Source organism: Gobio gobio (genome assembly GCF_949357685.1).
Source record: "Gobio gobio genome assembly, chromosome: 14".
NCBI lineage: Eukaryota > Metazoa > Chordata > Actinopteri > Cypriniformes > Gobionidae > Gobio > Gobio gobio.
The window spans coordinates 18,471,399-18,494,550 of NC_137107.1; the positions used below are offsets into that span (position 1 = coordinate 18,471,399).

A 23,152-nucleotide genomic window follows, 5' to 3' on the forward strand; every position below is an offset into this window, starting at 1 on the left:
AGACATAGGTGTTGTGTATTTATTTGTCTACACTGCACTAAATGAGCCTAAAAGTTAGTATGAATACATTTTGCTTTGAAAGCCTTTTTGCGTTTAGCGTAGCATGTGTTGTCTTTAGCATATAGCGTGAGGGTTAAAAACAAAACAAGATCTAACTAAATGTATGCTACAGTACATATTTCATCACTTCCACATGAACGATACCTCAAATCATGTTGCTTTGTGGAAGAAAGGTTTGCAATTACTATTCAAAGTGAACTTATTTACGAATTATACACTATGCAGTTATACTATGCACTATGTGCTCAACTGTATAGTGTATGAATTGTATAAAAGTTTTTTTTGTCTTTCTACATTGGTGTCTGATAGTTCCTCCTCCTCTGCTACGTGAGGAAAGCTGTGACAGTTGAGCTCATGAAGTGTCTGACATTCCACACTTGGGTTTTTCGGTTCACTTATCCTTGAGGTTCACTTATAATATTAATAAAGTTTTTTTGCACTATTTTTTACAATATATGTATTTTGACCCTCTGTCTGAAATTATGCGTTTTTAAGGGGCAGCTGAGCGGCTCTGTTAAGGCTTGTCAGTAAACGGACACTGTTATGATTGGCTAACGTATTTGCATAGGAAACCGTATCAATGCCCACTCGCTATTGCACTTAAGTAAGACAAGTGCAGACATCACTTATGCAGACATCACTTAAGTGCAGACATCTTAATAATAAAAGTAAAAATTATGAAAATTCCAGACAAACTCATTCATATTAAAGATGAAATCTTGTTAAACATGTCTATTTAATTTTTTTCAGCAGTAGGCCTACAATGTAGGCTAACAGTGTGACCACTGTAGAAAATACAGCTAAAGTCATCTGACTTCATCCAACACAGCCTGCTGTGAAGCCAGTGTTATTAAATAATGAAGTGTATATGCAGTGTGTGTGTGTGTGTGTGTCCTGGTATTCCCTACGTTGTTGGGAAATGTCTCTACATGGATAATAATATTAGTAGTAGTAAATGATTTGTAAAAACAATGATAATAACACCTTTCAGCCTGTCAATATTATGCAAACATGAAATCTCCAACCTACAGCAGTAGTAGGCTACTTGCTAGTTGCTGTTGCACCCGCATCTCTCGTCGCGCATTAAACGTCATTCTAAAAGCAGTGCGCTCAAGTTAAAAGTGGTTCAACTTGCGTCTCATTACCTTACATTGCCACAAATGCATTCTTTGTGAGCCGCTTAGGACTAGCGATGTGTGCTTCACGCACATGAAGCGCCATATACAGACATTTCCCTAAACAGCCACCGGTCAGATTTTCCGCTACAGTAAAGAGCTTATTAATTACAAAAACGATTATTTATTTTTGCTAATTATTATTCGTTTTTCCGTAACTTGATGTCGACAGACTCAAGCACATGGATACATCAGAAAGTGAATGGGCAACTGTATACTGTATCCACCCAGTGTAGACATTATCTGTGGTAATAATGGGTTCTATTTGTTTTTGATGCGACACAACGCGACGGCGCTCACATCCAGTGTAGGAAAATGTCAGCCGTTAAGCTACTGAACGGCAGTGGGCAGGGCTTATGTTGCGATGATGTATAACTATTTGTCGATGTCTTGCACTGGAGGAAGTCAAATGCAAATGTATTTGTCCGTGTTGTGTCACAAATCCCACAATATCCAAACAAACATTTTTTGGAGATTGTTTAACTCTTTCCCCGCCATTATCTCGTCTTTTATGAAAAAGCACTTCCCCGCCAAAGATGTGTTTTTAAGGCTTTCCGTGTTTTCACTGTTATACGTTAGGCGGCGCTATTACGCATAACACATCCAGAAGATGCAGAAACAAGCGATATCATATGTAATCATATTTATAAATAAAAGAATGCGATCATCAACATTGAACAGCATATAAATCAAAATTGCCTAATGTTACCAAATTAAATGTAGACCCAGGACGAGATATAGGACTGTGCATTAGGGGTGTTGATGGACTCGATTTACTTCATCTGTGTTTTGATCATCGTTCTGAATCTGATCTTAGACTTAAATAGCAAATGCATTTGCGCGCCCATGGGCGTGCTGGTCTGAAACCGAGGTGGTCAGGTGCATTGTTGGCATGTTGCTATTTTAAGGCAACTGAAAACGCTGTATTTTTTGTTATTTAAAGGGGTCGTTAGTAATATGCGCCTATAAACGGGTGCACAAGGCGCGTACACTCTACTTGAAGCGTTCAGTCTTTCCGCTTGCAAATTCCGACCATGCAAATAGTGAATCTGCCATGGTGCAAGTGCAACTGGCTTTGAAAGGGAATGGGAGATGAGACTCTGATTGGTTTATTGCACGTTACGCCCAAAACACACCCATGACTCATGAAGAGACTAGGTGCAACCCTTTTGGACCATGCATCATTTTTCCCATTGTTAAACTAGCAAAAGGGGATTCGAACACACCCTAAGTGCACTTTGTTAAAATAGGCCCCTTAGTCAAATTCATGATTTGCGCATGCATGTGATTAGGGTTGGGTACCGAACTCTGTACTTTTAAGGGCACCGACCGAATTACGTCGGTACTACCGAGTCCCGGTTCACATTAAATCAATCGGTACCAAATTTCGGTACCTGAGAACGCATATTGAGATATAGACGAGTGTCTGTGAATATTAAACCACAAAAAGAGCATTTAAATACAAATCATGCGTGTCTCTGAATGCATAGACGCACGGTTTACAGTCTATGGGTTTACCTCACACACACTCTCAATCAGAATCGCGTGTGACGGTCGCATGTTTCCATCTCTGCCTCTCATACGAGGACATGAACGCACAAACATCATCTCCAGAGCCACTGAGTCACTTCATGAACATTTTACCGTTTCATTTGAGAAAAACTACCGTCATATCATAAACACACAGAAACTCAAATTCACGGCAACCCGTCAAAATAAAAGTTTGGCTAACTTGACAAATAAATTACTGTTGTACAGTAGAATTTAGATACGTCTCAATGTAATAATAATACTAACACTAATGTAATAATAATAAATTATCAAAGCGTTTAATTTTTTTTATAAATTACAATTTTTCGTCATGTTTTAATTTTAACCATATAAAGCCCAGTTGTGCAGCACTTTGTTTGACAAAAAAAGTTTAATTCAATTAAAAGATACATTAATTGAATGTCTTATGTCTTCATTTGATTACCAGAAAATACATAACACATAATTTGTGGGAAATCTTTTCATAGAAATGAAATTAAAAAGAAAAAATAATAATATGGTTGTTTTTATGAATTAAATTAAGTAGCTAGTAGCCTACTGTTAACTAGTAAATATTACAGTAATCAAACATCACAGACAATGGCAGACAGCGACCAGGGCAGCTCTGGCATAATGTCAATAACACTTATAAATTACTTATAGGTTCTTTACAGTTATTTATGTAAACATCCCAAAAGTACCGAAAAAAGGTACCGAACGGTACCCAACCCTACATGTCATGCATGAAGCTAGAATAAAACGGGATTGTCTTTTTTTTTTTTTTTTAAAGCAGAGAGTCTGTTCTTTCTTTTGATATATTGCATGTTCAGATATTCATACAACAAAATATGACCATGGGCCATGACAGTTTTGTGAAAATTATCAAAAACGATGGCGGTGGCTGGCAACCTTTTTTTAAACGCTGGCAGGGAAAGAGTTAATGGTACAAAGACGTCTTATCAAAGGTAGATCAAGGCAAATTTGATTTCTCATGTCATGACCCCTTTAATGAAATTCCACCTCAAATGTCCACCTATGAGCAATTGGTTCTGCAAATGCAGCAAATTATAACACCCATTTTGTTTTCTGTCTTTTTGCTTTGATGCCTACGGCTGCATGTTAACTAATCTAGATCAACAACAGTTTGAAGAGCCTGCACACACATGTATGCACACGCACACACACACACACACACACACACACACACACACACACACACACACACACACACACACACACACACACACACACACACACACACACACACACACACACACACACACACACACACACACACACACACACACACACACACACACACACACACACACACACACACACACACACACACACACGTATCTGGGAGGAGAATGACACGCTAATATTGTGGCGGGTCCGAAGATGTTTGTGAGGATGTTTTCAGGTATGATGCCCGAGGGTTTACAGCAGCTTAGTTTCACACTAATCAACACTATCGGTTCCTTCTACACATTTAAACAAGGTTTTACACTGTGCACCGTTGTATGCGCTTGCGGGGATTTTTTCTGCATGTCTTGAAAAAGTATACGTTTGAAGAGTGAAAGTAATAAATTAATTTATCAGGTTTTATGAACTAATAACATAACCATAGTTTACATTACCACACCTCCAGACTGCACTAAACCGGTTTGTTTGAACAGGAGCAGGACGATTCATGTGAACTTTGATCGTCATTATTAATATTAATATAAGGCGAAGTGCCGTTTCTCAGAAACAGTCTGGGCAGTCAGTTGTGAAAGGTGGACCTTGATATTTTTTTTTCTGTGGAGTTGTATCATATCCTTATCAAATGCTCTGCACAGATCACACAACCATGGTTAATGTGAGGTCAATAAAAACGTGTAGCCGTTGGACACTGCTCAAATGGAGTCACAAATTGCAACTTTTATATCTATAATTAATGTTTACATTGACTTAGCATCTGCATGCTGAGGTAGAGAATTATGCATTTCAAGACAAAAAAAATGGACCCTGTTAACTAACCCTGCATTTTGCTGATCATACTTTTTACATTTAAATGTAATGACACCTGAAACAACTATAAAACTAATAAACTAATAAAACATTTTACAATCCAATTAAATGATGAATACAATTTTAATGAAATTATGTACTTTATTATTATTATTATTAATATTATGTCTATGATTGAATTATTATTATTATATATATATTTTTACTATTACTATCACTACTTCTATTTTAATTATTGTTATTATTATTAGTATTATTATTGTTGTTGTTATTATTGAACTTTAAAGTGATGCAAATTCTGTCATAATTTTCTCCAAATGTTTTTTTCCATGGAAAAAAGAAACTTTTTGCATAATGTCCATATAATGAAAGCATATAAAAATGAACCAGTGTTACATTTTTTAATTATTTTTTGTTTTTGTCATTTTTATTAGTTTTTCTTTTAATATTAATGTTTATATTTAATTTATTTTTAGTGCTGTCAAATGATTAATTGCAATTAATCGCATCCAAAATAAAAGTTTGTTTGCATATTATGCAAACAAACTTTTATTTTGGATGCGATTAATTGCAATTAATCATGTGTACTGTGTATAATTATTATGTATAAATTATTATAAAATATTATTGTATTATATATAAATACACACATGCATGTATGCAAAAATCTTATATTTATATATAAAATATTCATATTTATATATAATATAAATACAATTTTATTATTTTCATTTATTAATTTTAGTGCTTCAACCTAAACTTATTTCATTTCTTGTTCGTTTAGACTTTTTAAAAAATCTTATATTCATGTTTTATTTTTATTTCAGCTTTAATTTAATTGATACACTGTTTTAATATTCTTAGTGTTAGTTGATGATAATAACCCTGCCATAAATATACATAAGGATCCAAATAACTAATGTTTTTTTCCGTCAACCAATTTTAAATATGTGCAAGTGCAATTGAGATTTGAGAGCTGTGGTGGTGGGAAGGATTTTAGCAAATAATGACTTGAATTTGGACTGTTTCTCACACAAAGCTATCACATGACATCAGAAGACTTGCAATAAATTGCACAGAATCGCATGGACTACTTTTATGGTGCTTTTGCGTCATTTTGTGCCATGTTCAGTCTTGTTTCACATTTACTTTAATTGTATGGAAAAGAGCAGCTTGAACATTCAGCAAAACATCTCCTTTTATGTTCTATTGAAGAAAGAAAGGCATACATGTTTGGAACAACATGAGGGTGTGTAAATGATGACATAATTTATTTGCATGCATGTTTCAGACGATTAAAAGCCATATTCTGAGAACGCTTTGAGGCATTTGCACGGAGGGGATGGATGATAGTAAGAATGTATGTAGAGACCGAAATAGAGGAGTATGTGAGCCAAAGACACAGCACGATAGAGAAAGAGGAGGTAGGAAAAGTGCTCTCCACTCACTTTCTGCCCAGTGAGCAGTGCCTTGTTACTCTTTGAACACTTGGCCCATTTATTTCTGCTAAGTCGTGAGATTCTGAGTCGGCCAGTGAAGACTCTAGTGGCTCTTTCCATGAAACATTAACGAGTTCCTGGGGTTAAAGGGATGCCTCGAAATCACTGCTGATTGCAGCTTGTGTGTATATAGGTGTGCGATTGCGTGAATGTGTGCGTACGCCAACATTACGGGCAGAAATTAATATACACCATTGGAAGAAATACGTAAAGGGGTGAGCAAAGGTGTGCGCATACAGATAAATCCACACACTGCATTGGGTTGTGAGACGTTTTAACATCCTGATCATTGTGCGCACACATTTCTCGCCATAGGCAGTCTGACTGCAGGACACAAGGTTATTAATCTACGCTGCCTCTGCCACCCACCACCCCGCGCCCCTCCAGGGCGACTGTTGATGACACGTACAGATCATGACGCCCACGGGCCAATCACAGAGCTCATCTTCAGCGCTTCACAATCCTGCTGCAGTCGGCACTGCCCACTCTACACACTCCACACACACTCCACATTCACACGTGTTTCTTCTCTAGAGAACATCAAACACAACCTGGTGGAAAGATGTTGTATCTCTTACCAGATAGAGAGCCTGCAGTTTAAGTTAAAGGTGAATTTATTGTTAGATAGAAGTTGTAGTTTATACATCAGCTTTTTTTAAAAATTTGATCAAGACTGATGCATGTACGCATTTGTTTTACAGACTGCTGGTGTGTATTGTTTGTTTTTGTGGCAATTTCCCAATTTAAAACGAGGCAAAACACACACAAAAAAAATTGACTATATTGTATGATCGACATGTATCAAATAAGATTTTTTTTTTTTTTGTCAAAACACCTATAGTCCCAGGCTCATGATAAAAATAAAATTATTCATTACATTGTTATTATTTTAAAGGTCCCGTTTTTCGTGTTTTTTTGAAGCTTTGATTGTGTTTACAGTGTGCAATATAACATGTGTTCATGTTTCGCATGTGAAAAAACACAGTATTTTTCACACAATTTACTTATCTGTGTACCGCTGTTTTCACTGTCCTCAAAACGGCTTGAGGATTTCCCTGTTCTATGAAGTCCCTCCTTCAGAAACACGTAACGAGTTCTGATTGTGCCAGCGGTTCCCGTGTTGTGATTCGACAGCAGCTTAGCGCACGCAGAGCGCACGTTACCGGAAAGGTCACGCCTCTCACCATAACGGGGATGCATGCGCTCAATGATCTCTAAGTACAGCGTCCCTGGGAAAGCCAAACAAAGGTGACTTGACTCCGGGATGAAAATAACAGCGTCTCGACGACATGGCGACAAACAAACTATACGAACGCAACCGAACGCAACACTTCCTATTCTCCACGCGGGAGCAGCAAGACCACGCCCCCTTTTTCGCGTGTTCTTGTGGGCGGAGGTTAGTCGACATACTGCTCTACTGACGTAATTAAAGCAGGAAATACCAGGATGTAGTCCTAACCGGCCATTAGCTGTAGGCTTTGAAAGGGAACTTCTGTTAAATAAAATATCTCGCTTGGCATTGAACTTTGAGCTTTATAATTTTACAGGTATTATAAATGCTCTAACAGCAACATTACACACTAACTAAAGTTTGAAAAATGGGATCACGAAGAACAGGACCTTTAAAAACATATATATTATACATATGTTAGGATTTATGTTAAAAACAAAAGAAAATATGTATTTTTAAGTATATATTTAATATTTAAAATATCTTTTGCATTTCAGCACCACTGTCAGCTAGGCCATAACCATGTAGGAAACATTTTTGTTGAATTAATAATAATAATAATAATAATAATAATATATTTAAATAACTAACTCATTTAGCAATAACTAAAGTTATTTAGCAGTTTGGCATACCACTATTATCTTGGTAACTCTTTACAATAAGGTTTAATTAGTTAGTTAATTCTACTTCTACAGCATTTATTAATCTTTGTTAATATTAATTGCAGTGCTGTCCAACCGATTAATCGCATCCAAAATAAAAGTTTGTTTACACAATATATGTGTGTGTACTGTGTATATAATTATTATGTATATACACAATGGGGAGAACAAGTATTTGATACACTGCCGATTTTGCAAGTTTTCCTACTTATAAAGCATGTAGAGGTCTGTAATTTTTTATCATAGGTACTCTTCAACTGTGAGAGACGTAATATAAAACAAAAATCCAGAAAATCACATTGTATGATTTTTAAGTAATTCATTTGCATTTTATTGCATGACATAAGTATTTGATCACCTACCAACCAGTAAGAATTCCGGCTCTCACAGACCTGTTAGTTTTTTCTTTAAGAAGCCATCCTGTTCTCCACTCATTACCTGTATTAACTGCACCTGTTTGAACTCATTACCTGTATAAAAGACACCTGTCCACACACTCAATCAAACAGACTCCAACCTCTCCACAATGGCCAAGACCAGAGAGCTGTGTAAGGACATCAGGGATAAAATTGTAGACCTGTACAAGGCTGGGATGGGCTACAGGACAATAGGCAAGCAGCTTGGTGAGAAGGCAACAACTGTTGCCGCAATTATTAGAAAATGGAAGATGTTCAAGATGACGTCAATCTCCCTCGGTCTGGGGCACCATGCAATATCTCACCTCGTGGGCCATCAATGATCATGAGGAAGGTGAGGGATCAGCCCAGAACTACACGGCAGGACCTGGTCAATGACCTGAAGAGAGCTGGGACCACAGTCTCAAAGAAAACCATTAGTAACACACTATGCTGTCATGGATTAAAAACCTGCAGCGCACACAAGGTCCCCCTGCTCAGGCCAGCGCATGTCCAGGCCCGTCTGAAGTTTGCCAATGACCATCTGGATGATCCAGAGGAGGAATGGGAGAAGGTCATGTGGTCTGATGAGACAAAAATAGAGCTTTTTGGTCTAAACTCCACTCACCGTGTTTGAGACAAGAAGAAGGATGAGTACAACCCCAAGAACACCATCCCAACCGTGAAGCATGGAGGTGGAAACATCATTCTTTGGGGATGCTTTTCTGCAAAGGGGACAGGACGATGCACCGTATTGAGGGGAGGATGGATGAGGCCATGTATCGCGAGATCTTGGCCAACAACCTCCTTCCCTCAGTAAGAGCATTGAAGATGGGTCGTGGCTGGGTCTTCCAGCATGACAACGACCCCAAACACACAGCCAGGGCAACTAAGGAGTGGCTCTGTAAGAAGCATCTCAAGGTCCTGGAGTGGCCTAGCCAGTCTCCAGACCTGAACCCAATAGAAAATCTTTGGAGGGAGCTGAAAGTCCGTATTGCCCAGCGAAAGCATCAAAAACTTAAGGATCTGGAGAAGGTCTGTATGGAGGAGTGGGCCAAAATCCCTGCTGCAGTGCAAACCTGGTCAAAAACTACAGGAAACGTATGATCGCTGTAATTGCAAACAAAGGTTTCTGTACCAAATATTAAGTTCTGCTTTCCTGATGTATCAAATGCTTATGTAATGCAATACAATGCAAATCAATGACTTAAAAATCATACAATGTGATTTTCTGGATTTTTGTTTTAGATTCCGTCACTCACAGTTGAAGAGTACCTATGATAAAAATTACAGACTTCTACATGCTTTGAAACTGACCCTGAAAAATGCTTTTGAATACGGTTATTGAAAATAATGATTAAGATGTTTAAACCAAATGTTTTAAGGCTTGTGCTACATTCTCGTGATCTCAGGGTTGGGTCAAGACTGGATTTGTTTGATTAGAAATATTGTTCCAGGAACAACACAAGATAATGATCTGGAAAACATCTTAGCAAAATAAGAATGCACTTCAGATTAAGTCAGATTAAGGTAAGATTTAGATGTGTGTACCCACAATTAACATAAAAGCCACATAGAAGCATCCCTAAATGCTGATCTGTGATCAACTGCACCAATGCTGTATTTTATATATGAAACACTGCAAACTGATCTCAGATCAGCATAAAATGTGACCTCTAGGCCACTATTAGTAAGTAACTTTTAGCGCATAATATACGTATGCAAATTGTGAGACTTTGAACTGGCAACTAGATGTGGGCCTTGCACAAATAATATAAACAAATAAAGAAAGAAAGAAGCGATTACTGCAGCAGGGAGTTAATTAACGGCTTATTTCTGTTTGATAGGAGAATAATGCGCTGTAATTTTACCTTGATGCAATATAAAACTGCAAGCTGCCACTGCCTCACTGGATAATTAACACCTGTGTCTAGTGGCCACTAGGACCTCAGCATCTATTAATGCCAAAAAACACAACACAATACTACAATTAAAGGCACTGTTATTAGACATTAAACTGGGTTGGTATATAGCGGGTGGTAAATTGGTCCGCTTTTACCTTTAATTGCCTTAGAAATTACGAGGAGGGATTATATTAATGTTTTTAAACGTAGAGGAAATGAGGAGTGCTGAGGCATAATGTTATGGCGCAATTTGTCTGTTTTGTCGGCACTTAAATGCCAAACAGCAAAAAAACGTCTCATTGCGTCTTGGACTGTATCCCACTGAGCATCCAGAGGTCAAATTAAAATGTAAAACACGTCGTCATATTAAGTCTCCTCGTAATGTCTGTGGAGTTTTGCTGATTCCAACACCGAATTAGACATCTCTGTCCTGTATTTCATGTCACATCTGAAGCACATCTGGATCCCAAATCATAGCAGTTGAAATGTAATTTGAACCTTAGTAAAGTAAAATGGTTAAAAAAAAAATATGTATACAAAGGAAAAACACTTACTGACCCCACACGTTTAACCGATAGAGTGTGTATGCACTTGTGTTATAAAAAAAGTTTAAGCAATCTGCCTGGCCTCTCTTCTACTCATTTAAATCATATTCGCTTTATATATTATGTGCCTTTTCAAACCAAAGAATTTCATGTGATGTAAAGTTTAAAATTACATTTACAGCTGATTTGTCTGTGTTGGTGAATGTTTTTGATGCTTTCAGTGTAGTCAGTTTCAAGCTGTTGTAATGCGTCATTGGTCGGTTCCATGGTGTTACATTAAATCTCTCTTTCTGTTCTTCCTTTCCTTTGTCCGCAACACTCCTCTGCCCGTCCTTTGGGTATGGCCGTCAATGCCCTCATTCCCACGCTGTGTGTGTGTATCATCTTTTCTCTGCTCCAATAATGGCAGAACTCCACATCAGCATCTGCCTTCATTAAAAGTAATTACAGTCTTTCTCTTATTGGGCTCACTCACAGACTTGAGAGTGTTTCGGCCCACTTGAGCTGACTCAGGATCAGGGAGACCTCTCGACCCCAGGCGGTCCTGTTCACTGGTCAATAAATAAGTCAATACATTTATAACGAGCACAAGTTATAAAGCTCAAAATAAACTTTGTTTGTTACTTATCGCTTCACACCACGCCTAGCTGTGTTCAGAATCGGCTCATTCACTATTCCCCACATTACTCCACTAATATAGTCCACTTGAAGGAGTGAAATCGGACACTAGTGCGCCAGAAGGGCTGCCGCTTTTGTATAGTTTATGCTTGCTGTTTAAGAATCATTTGAACAAAGCTCCAGTAGTAAGATAAAAAGATTTATCTTGAACTCTGTCATGGAAACTATGTATAAACTATAACCAAACAATTTAACAGTCAATTAAAAAGGAATTTATACCTGTATGATATTACGCTGTAGCCACATTGGACCAGTGGTTTGGAAAATGATTGAGTGAACATTGAATGAGTGCACACGATAATGTGATGTCCACTATGGTTTCGGACAGCACTACAAATGGCTGTCCCTTCAAATAGTGCCCTATTTAAGGGTATAGGGGGCAATTTCGGACACAGCCACAGTCTCAAGAATGGCTCAGAATGATACTGTGAACGATTGAGACCAATTCAAATCATTAAATCATGGGCTTTGTTCATTTAAAGAATCACCTCAAGGTTCATTTGTTTGCAAATCAGACTACACTGGTCGAGTCAGTGCCAGCGCTAGTGTTGTACTAAGGCAACATTCACACAGCAGCAGAATACGGTCCTGTATTTGAGTCCTTAAAACGGTTACGTTTACACACAGTTCGGTTATTTACAGTGACAACCGCATTCTATAACCTAGCTCCCATTGCACGTTCATACAGACAGTATTCGAGACGCTACTGCAAGTTGCTGTTTGAACGGGACATCGAGACTCACACCTGTAAGTAAATGCTGTTGTCAATCCCAAAAACTGATAATGTGAACGTTGTGTTGTGTTCACATTGGTTGGAAAAATATTTCATTCTGTTAAGACTCGTTTGTTTCTCAGAACCGTAGCTTTTTCTTTGAAATGACGCTATTAATTCATAGTTTAGGTTCATTTGAGCTGCTTGTATCCAACAAAAACGCTAGTGGTTTACTATGTTCATTCACATTGGTGTGAAAATTATGACTTTCCCGAATCGTTAATAGAATATAATGTTTAAAGTAATTTATGTCTGGTATTTTTTTTTAAAGATTCCCAAACCCTAGTTTTTTAGATGCAGCTTCTGATACTTTTGTATCCAGACCATCATTCTGTTAAGGCTCGTTTGTTTCTCAGAATCTTAGCTTTTTGTTTGAAATTACTCTAAACTGACAATATTAATTAATAGTTTAGGTTCATTTGAGCTGTTCGTATCCATAAAAAACGCTAGGCTTACTGTGTTCATTCACATTGGTGCAAAAAATTCGGACTTTCCTGAATCGTTAATAGAATATAATGTCATTTATGTCTGGTATTTTTAAAAATAGATTCCCAAACGCTAGTTTTAGACACACCTTCTGGCACTTTCGAATCCAAACCATAATTTTTTTTAAGACTTGAATCTTTCCTTTGAAATGATTAGAAACTGTCAATCTGCCAGCAGTTTAGATTCATTTGAGCCATTGGGATCCAACAAAAACAGCCCCACTTTGAGAGTAAACTCTGGTTGGTGGAAACTAACACACAACCTAGATTTAGTTGTATCAGTCCTCCAGTGGGTTACACACAAACAGTGGGGTCATGAGGCGGAAATCTCAGCATTCATTTAGGCTTTTATTTACAACTTCCATCGCGCCCCATTTCTCTCTCTCTTTCTCACCGGTGAGCGCTGAAAAGCACCAGAGTCCGGTTTCGCCCCACGGCCATATGCCTTTGTCAGGCGTTCGTCTCATCCCTTGTTCCGCCGTTCGGAAATTCCAAAGGTGAATTAAATACAGTATACCGCCCCCATCTCGCTCTGCCCTCCCTTCTTCTACCTTTTTGTCCTTTCTCGGTTTACTGTTCAACGTGAAATCGGACAGTAATATTTACTCAGTGAATCAAAGAGAGATGCTCTGCCTGTTTTTTTCCACCCATCTTGTGCACAAATCTGATACTTTTCCCCGAGACGCTCTGTCAAAGCAAAGAAAAGACACTCTTCCTTTCTTTTTTTTATCCATGTTTCATCTGAAAAGGAGAAATGCAAAATGCAATAATGCGTCCCTGCTCCATTATATGCAATAATGGAGCAGGGGGAGTGCTTGACTGACCCTCTTTGTGGAAAACATGATATCTCTGGGCTTGTTCTCACAGGCAATCTGTGTTGTTTGGTCTCTATTTCTATCTCTTCCTGCTTTATTCTTTTCTTTGTTTTGTTCTATTCCCCTTTGTATGTTTTCAGACATACAATCACAGGAGCCCTTGGTATGTGAGGATCATTGTAAGTGGAATTGGGTTGTATAAGCATGTTTGGTTGGGGAAGTAAGTACTGGAATAAATTTGTTGTGATAATATTTATTTATTTAATTTTTGTAGCTCAAATGTACATTTGCACAATAGTTTTCTTACAAATCTTTTGTGAATTTGAAAAGAATTCTGTCTTTAACAAGCAGTTTGTTAAATTTAATTGAATTGTATTTCTCTCGCTCAAGTGCTTTAGTTTCACATTCTATTATTGTGCCATTTGAAACTAATTCTGCCTTTAACAAGCAAACTATTTGAGAATATTTTTTAAACTATTTTTTTTAATCAACATCACCTTCATATCGACTGAAATTCTTCACTCAGAAAGGCCTCCTGACTTTTGAGTTTGAGGTAATCAGTCAGATCAAAAGTTAAGTTAAGAAATTCAACATTTAAGTAAGCAGAACTGGCAGATTTTTATTTTGTACTCAAATATTTCAAGTTAAGAGCAATTCAAATGTATGAGTAAGCTAATTCATACTAACAGCTAACCCTCCAGAAACCCAACATAACTGAAACTCTTCTAAACTAGCATAGCAAAACATTAAACACTACTAAATCTCCCACGTACACTGTAAAAAAAAAAAAAATCTCCAATTGAAAAATGTTCTAGTGACTGATCACATCTAAATTTTTTAGTTGGCCAAATTGAATTTCTGTGACTTAAATTGCATCAATTCACAGAAATTCAATTTGGCCAACTGAAAAATTTAGATGTGATCGGTCACTAGAAAATTTTCAATTGGAGACCTGAATTTGTTTTACAGTGTAACATTAATCTTGCACACACACACACACACACACACACACACACACACACACACACACACACACACACACACACACACACACACACACACACACACACACACACACACACACACACACACACACACACACACACACACACACACACACACACACACACACACACACACACACACCCACAAACATTAAATAACACTTAATTTCAGCATTTACTCTCCCTTTTGAGTGGCATGGCAAAGCATGCTGGGAAATAGAAATCCCTGCCCAGTTTCAGTTAAAATTAAGTTTGTCTAAATTAAAAGAAACAAGTTCATAAAACTCAAAGCAATTAAACAATTCAGATTACTTAATGTGTCAGTTTTGTGAACTCAAAAGAAAAAGAAAAGTTCTAAATACTCAAAAAAGATATTGTGAGTGAGCTAATTAGTTTAATTTAAGTTAACCCTACTCAAACCAATTAATTATTTTGAGTGTTAGGGTTTATGCGGATACTTTTAACCCTGGCTTTTGATTGGTCAACACAACGTTCCAAACATGGTCAAACAGTCTTGACATGAAGCACCTGTGTATATCATTGCACAGCCTGCACAACACACATTTACTACAAAGACACATATATCGTCTAGCAGAAGAAAGGAATTTAATAACAGAACTTCGGATCTGTTTTTTTAAACGTTAAATCAATATTTTTACTAAATGTAATTTTAAAAAAAATATTTCTCATCTAAAGACATTTCAGCCTATGAATGAACCAAAAACAAGGTACACTGGCATACCCGATACTTGCTGACCTGTAACAGAATCCTAGGCCGCAATCTCAGGTGCTAGTGCCTCCATGTCTTTTACCTGGGTCTTTAAGGTTTCATTACCGCGGTAAAGACAGGAAAGTTAAACGCAGTGAAACAGAGAGCCTCTCAACGCTGAAAAGAATCCATTGATGTAACGCTCACTGACTCTGAGATCAAAAGAAACTCCTTTGGATCAATTTTTCCTTCTCTTTGGAATCTACCTTTTCTCATACCACTCTTTAATTAAATGGGACATTGTTGTCTAGGTATGAAAAAGGGCCAATTCAGGCACGTCATCGCAGAGGAATCCAGACTGGCCCGTACCTGACCCCCCTCAAGACTACAAAAAGCCCCCCGTCCAGCCCATCGGCTCACCTCCTCACTTCCAAACCAGGTGAACCATTAGCGACCGAGATGGACCTGTCAGATCTTGAGAACGAGGGAGTATTGGGCGAGGAAAGGAGGATAGATGTGTTCTCCCCTCCTCAGGACGTGCCCGAGCGCCCTCCATTCATGCGGCGGGGGGGGTGATACCTTGAGTGTTCAAAGCGGGAGTTTGAAGCAGAGAGACTTGTAGATCTGAAGGGCCATATGAAAGGCAAACAATAAGCAATCTGTTTGTCCACCCCTGCAAAACGGCACTCGCCTTTCATCCACCGGCTCCCATTTCCGCGGGTCGCGACTTTCCTCAAACATCAATTACTGTTACGTACGCCGTTTGATCTCGGGGCTTCTCCTTGACATAGTATCGGGAGGCGGCCTTATAGTGTGTGTGCTAAGACAATGCACCAATTGTGAGTGCTTTTTCCCCCTTTCTTTATTTTTCTACTCTTTGTATTCTGTATAAACGTGCGTGTTTAGTTTGTACAATTTATTTGGACCTCACAGGAAATTATCTGATGCCTCTCCACAACTTCAGGACAGAAAAAAACTCTAAAGGGCCCTTCTACAAAATGTTTGCTCTATTCATCTTTAATCTGTCCTTACATGTAGCGCTATGCTATGAGATATTTAGAATACTGTCATTCTAAAACGTCTACACATTCATTATTTTTTGGCTAATTTTATTATGCTGACAGTTACCCATAATAATTTAAAATATTATATATTATAATTAGTGGTGGGCCGTTATCGGCGTTAATGTGCTGCGTTAACGTGAGACTCTTATCGGGCGATAAAAAAAATATTACCGTTAATCTATTCTCAAAGTTGGGTTGGGAGCTGGGTCTATACTACGCAAGCTATGATGACTTTCACCTTGATATTTTAGCGCGGATGTATACCTAGCCGAATTGCACTGTAGGGGGCTAGAGAACGAGTCTTCGAACCTGTGTGTATGCCTACTAGTGTTGTCAAAAATATCCATATTTCGCTATGTATCGATACTGAAAAATCTGAAACGATACAATACTCATTTTCTTCAGTATCGATATCAGCTGCGCTCTCCTCTCCTCTCCGACAGCGAGTTGACACGCACCCGCCTCCTCTCATTCAGTCCAGTTAACCCTCTGAACATGGCGAATGGGTGTTCTGCTGGACTTTTGTTAGTATTGGTGTGACCGGTCTGAATTTCGCGCGGGGTTGCACATAACGTTAATTCTACTAATTCCCGCAGATTTCGCGCTCGCATCTGAAGCGCACACACACATATCGTAATAAAGCCGCCTCTGACATACAAGTGCAAACATTAGCTCCTTTTTCCATCTTATTAATGCTCAAATACACTCAAAAATATCTCAATGCCCATCTTGGTGAGTTTTAGCGTAAACACAGTCATAACCAGCTCACAGGAATAGTGTTTGGGATCCATTCGTGCGTCAGGTCTTAAAGGGACAGAAGTTATTTATTATTCAAACTACAAAAAGACAAACGATCACTTACGAGCACACATATTCTGAATGCCTTCGGCAGAATTCAAATGAGCCATTTTAATCTAGATTAATCTTGGAATTAATCTAGATTAATCTAGATTAAAAAAATGTATCTATGCCCACCACTAATTATAATATAGTTTTATTATAAAATATCATCATTTATAATGTATTATAATTTAAAAAAGGGCAATATTATAAATTATATCATCATAATATTATTAAAATACAATAAATAATATTATAATGTATTTAAGTGTTAAATATTTAACTGTTTAAATGAACTATGTGTGTGTGTGTGTGTGTGTGTGTGTGTGTGTGTGTGTGTGTGTGTGTGTGTGTGTGTGTGTGTGTATATATATATATATATATATATAGTGGGGAGAACAAGTATTTGATACACTGCCGATTTTGCAGGTTTTCCTACTTACAAAGTATGTAGAAGTCTGTAATTTTAATCATAGGCACTCTTCAACTGTGAGAGACGGAATCTAAAACAATCACATTGTATTATTTTTAAATAATTAATTAGCATTTTATTGCATGACATAAGTATTTGATCACCTACCAACCAGTAAGAATTCCGGCTCTCAAAGACCTGTTAGTTTTTCTTTAAGAAGCCCTCCTGTTCTCCACTCATTACCTGTATTAACTGCACCTTTTTGAACTCGTTACCTGTATAAAAGACACCTGTCCACACACTCAATCAAACAGACTCCAACCTCTCCACAATGGTCAAGACCAGAGAGCTGTGTAAGGACATCAGGGATAAAATTGTAGACCTGCACAAGGCTGGGATGGGCTACAGGACAATAGGCAAGCAGCTTGATGAGAAGGCAACAACTGTTGATGCAATTATTAGAAAATGGAAGAAGTTCAAGATGACGTCAATCTCCCTCGGTCTGGGGCACCATGCAATATCTCACCTCGTGGGCCATCAATGATCATGGTGAGGGATCAGCCCAGAACTACACGGCAGGACCTGGTCTCAAAGAAAACCATTAGTAACACACTACGCCATCATGGATTAAAATCCTGCAGCGCACGCAAGGTCCCCCTGCTCAAGCCAGCGCATGTCCAGGCCCGTCTTAAGTTTGCCAATGACCATCTGGATGATCCAGAGGAGGAATGGGAGAAGGTCATGTGGTCTGATGAGACAAAAATAGAGCTTTTTGGTATAAACTCCACTCGCCGTGTTTGGAGGAAGAAGAAGGATGAGTACAACCCCAAGAACACCATCCCAACCGTGAAGCATGGAGGTGGAAACATCATTCTTTGGGGATGCTTTTCTGCAAAGGGGACAGGACGACTGCACCGTATTGAGGGGAGGATGGATGAGGCCATGTATCGCAAGATCTTGGCCAACAACCTCCTTCCCTCAGTAAGAGCATTGAAGATGGGTCGTGGCTGGGTCTTCCAGCATGACAACGACCCCAAACACACAGCCAGGGCAACTAAGGAGTGGCTCCGTAAAAAGCATCTCAAGGTCCTGGAGTGGCCTAGCCAGTCTCCAGACCTGACCCCAATTGAAAATCTTTGGAGGGAGCTGAAAGTCTGTATTGCCCAGCGACAGCCCCGAAACCTGAAGGATCTGGAGAAGGTCTGTATGGAGGAGTGGACCAAAATCCCTGCTGCAGTGCAAACCTGGTCAAAAACTACAGGAAATGTATGATCGCTGTAATTGCAAACAAAGGTTTCTGTACCAAATATTAAGTTCTGCTTTTCTGATGTATCAAATACTTATGTCATGCAATAAAATGCTAATTAATTACTTAAAAATCATACAATGTGATTTTCTGGATTTTTATTCACAGTTGAAAAGTACCTATGATAAAAATTACAGACTTCTACATGCTTTGTAAGTGGACAAACCTGCAAAATCGGCAGTGTATCAAATACTTGTTCTCCCCACTGTATATATATATATATATATATATATATATATATATATATATATATATATATATATATATATATATATATATATATATATATATATATATATATACACAGTCATGGCCAAAAGTGTTAGCACCCCTGGTAAATATGATCAAAGATGGCTGTAAAAATAAATCTGCATTGTTTATCCTTTTGATCTATCATTCAAAAAATTCACAAAAACCTAATCTTTCACTGCTTGCTCGGGTACAGCTACAAAGTCCATATGGCGTTTTTTCCTGTTCCTTTTTTGTTTTTTTACATTCCCGCAAGATGATTCTATTTTCTATATATAATATTATTATTATAATAATAATTAATTCATATTTCTTCTTCAAAAATGAACTGACAGAATTGTTTAAATCCACACAACTGTCACTTAAAGTAGGCAACAAAAAGGAATTCATAAAAGTTGAATCAATCATTCAGATTTTTTAAAATGTTTTTTGTTTTTGCTTTACCTTATTATAGACAGGCTGGCTGCGTAAAAATCCTCAGATGCTTGTGTTCTATTTTTTATCTCATTTATCTCACCCCACACCCCACTCACATCCAGCATATCCACAACTTGTATTTTTCGAAGTATGAATAATTTTCCAGTTTATTTGGCTTGCCGGCTGTCGCAGAAAGCAAAGCCAGTCGTGGCGTTGTTCATTTTCACCCGTAAGAGCTCCTCAGGGGAGCACACGGCCCTCTGGGGAGCAGAAGTGCCCTGTGCTTCCAAATCCATGCAGAGCGTGTGAAACAGAGGATAAAGGAATTTTCTTCGGCCTTCTTTTCTGTGCTAGTTCACGTATTCCGTTGGAGGCTAAATTTTTAATGAATTAGATCAAGGTGACATCCATTGTCTGAACCTGGGGAAAAAGACACAGGACGTGGGCCATCACTTCCTCCCAACCTGATTTGTGGGGAAATTTTCGAGAGCGGAGTGCGAGAAGGCATCACATCGTCACTTAATGAATTACTTAATGTGTCCCTCCGTTGTTTAATTGAATTAATTAGGGGCCTAATTGGGCTGAGTGATGATGGCTTCCAGGGCTGAGGAGCCCTTGATGAGCGGAGGGTAGAGTTCTGGAAGTGTGTGTGAGACAGTGAGTAACACTGGGAAATCCTCGTGGGACGCACACACACTCTCTCACACTTGCACAGGACCACGAGCAGAAGGCCTTCTGGGAGTAGAGCCCTCCCTCCTCTTCCAGAGGGCCACATTCTGCCTGTGGGCGGCAGTCACGGCCAGTACTGATTAGGGATGTGCAAAACGACGGGTTTTCAATATGGAAGGGTTCCCAACTTATGTGCTTTATCAACGTTTATTAACACACTGAGGAAGTAAATGGAGTCTTTGATGAAATCTGATCACATGAGATGCATTTGAGACGCATGTAAATACCAGGTGAACAGCGATTTGAGATTGAATCTCCCGAGACGGATGTTAGTACCAGGTGTAAAGTGTGTTATCAGGTACACTTACCTCTGTGTGTGTGTCTTTGTGTGCTCAACAGGATTGACAGCGGCAGCAATGGCTGAAGCAATGAAACTCCAGAAAATGAAACTGATGGCCATGAACAACATTCACGGAGCAGGAAGCCAGAACGGTACAGAGTCTGAGAACGAGGAGCTCAACTCCAGTGCAGGTCAGAGTCAGTGTACAAAATCATAAAACTTTTATTCATTAAGGACACATTCAATTGATCAAAAGTGACAGTAAAGGCATTTATGCATTTACATGTATCTAATTCAAATAAATACTGTTTGTTTTTTTCCATCTTTCTATTCATCAAACAGTCCTGAACAAAAAATGTCACTGTTTCCTCAAAAAACATTAAGCAACGCAACTGTTTTCAACATTGAAATATAATAACAAAGAAATGTTTCTTGAGCAGCAAAGGATCATGTGACACTGAAGACTGGAGTAATGATGCTAAAAATTCAGCTTTGCATCACAGGAATGAATTACATTTTAAAATATATTCAAATAGAAACCTTTTTCAAACAAATGCAGCCAAACGCATAAAAAGTGTTTGTACAAAAATTATATATAAACCAAAAGTGAAATGTATTATTAATTATTTATGATTGCTAATTTGACTGGATAAAAAAAAAAAAAACGAAATAAAATATTTTTTCTTAAAAAAAAAGTACTGATAGAGTTGTTAAAGGATTATTAGTTCACTTCAAAATGAACATTTCCTGATAATTTACTCACCCCCATCTCATCCAAGATCGTGTCTTTTTTTTCTTCAGTCGAAAAGAAATTAAGTTTGAGGAAAACATTCCAGGATTTTCCTCCATATAATGGACTTCAATGGCAACCAACGGTTGAAGGTTCAAATCAATGCAGTTTCAAAGCCATTTGAAGGGCTTCAGAGGCTCTGCACTATCCCAGCTGAGGAATAGGGTCTTATCTAGTGAAACGATCTGTCATTTTCAAGAAAAAAAATTACGTGAAGAATCACAACACTGAAGTCGAGCATTCGTGGTTAAAAAGTATATACATTGTTATTTTTTCTTAAAAAAAGACAGATCGTTTCGCTAGATAAGACCCTATTCCTCGTCTGGGATCGTGCAGAGCCTCTGAAGCCCTTCGAAGCACTTCGAAACTGCTTTGATTTGGACCTTCAACATTTTGGTTGCCATTGAAGACCATTGTGTGGAGAAAAATCCTGGAATGTTTTCCTCAAAAAACGTAATTTCTTTTCGACCGAAGAAAGAAAGACATGAACATCTTGGATGAGATGGGGGTGAGTAAAATATCAGGAAATTTTCATTTCCACTAATCCTTTAATGGAATTGTTATAGAACAAGAATCATTAAGAAAAATCTGAATCATGGAGTCAAATGCATTACGATTCCCATTCCCCATGCCCATGTATGTTATTACAAAACAAGCAAAACTTCAATAATAGTGTCATCAAATGCGCGTTTGACACTTTGAAGCTTCTCAATTTCACTAGATTTGCTGTGTTCTCACAAACGCAAGGCGCTTGAGTTATTACACCTGCCATAGTTCAGTAGAATCACTATTGAGCCTGGTAATCAAACACATCAAATCCATTGCAACAGCAGAACACATTTCTGATGTGCAGGGCTACACAGCCATTAGCTTTGACCAGTTTATGACTCACTAGCTTTGAATCACTTACCAGCGCAGGCCATAGATATTCACAATATGAAAATAAAGAGCACTGTTAGGAAGCGTTCAACAATCTAATCACCTCAACACACACGCGCGCACACAGGCACGTGACCTGAGGTAATGGGTTCTTGCCCACGCAGCCCTCTCCTTTCTGCTGAGCTTTATTGAGGCTAATGACGTCTTTAATGTTCCCCACCTGACTGTGCATTTAGATTGTGATGTTACCATCACCGCGCACACACACACTGAGTAAAATGTCATTCTTTATTATCACAGTCAACAACTGCGAGCATAGACACAAATGCCAGCCGTTGTTATTGCCAAGACCAATAACGCTTATATACACACACAAACACACACACACACACACGTGAACAGAAACACAGTGCATGTGTGTAAATATGTAGAGGAATACTAGCATCATATCAGTTTGCAAAGGTTTTAAAATTGTTCAAACATGAAACAAAGGGGGGAAAACAACAGAAAAAAACAGACATATAAGTGTGAATATTACACATATTCTTGACATTTAAACTCTTCTGATGTTTAACAAAGGGCCTAAAATTAACATTCGCCAAGCGTCAAACACGGGTAAAAATCAGCGCTGGCGAGTATATGAAACGGTGTCAATCGCCAGTTGGTTGGTAACATTTTTATGAATTCTAACAACACGTTTTGAGAACGT

General features: G+C 38.2%; 1 protein-coding gene across 3 annotated transcripts in view; it reads left to right on the plus strand.

Annotated features, from left to right (window-relative positions):
- The window catches only part of dacha (dachshund a), a 207,375-nt gene that overhangs the window by 119,487 nt on the left and 64,736 nt on the right, over positions 1-23,152 (plus strand). For 2 of the 3 annotated variants that reach the window (XM_079835375.1, XM_079835374.1), the window contains exon 3: positions 20,834-20,965. In XM_079835375.1, coding sequence (XP_079691501.1) covers positions 20,834-20,965 — 132 coding nt within the window. The remainder of the gene's footprint in view (positions 1-20,833; positions 20,966-23,152) is intronic. The other variant, XM_079835376.1, reaches the window with a different exon arrangement.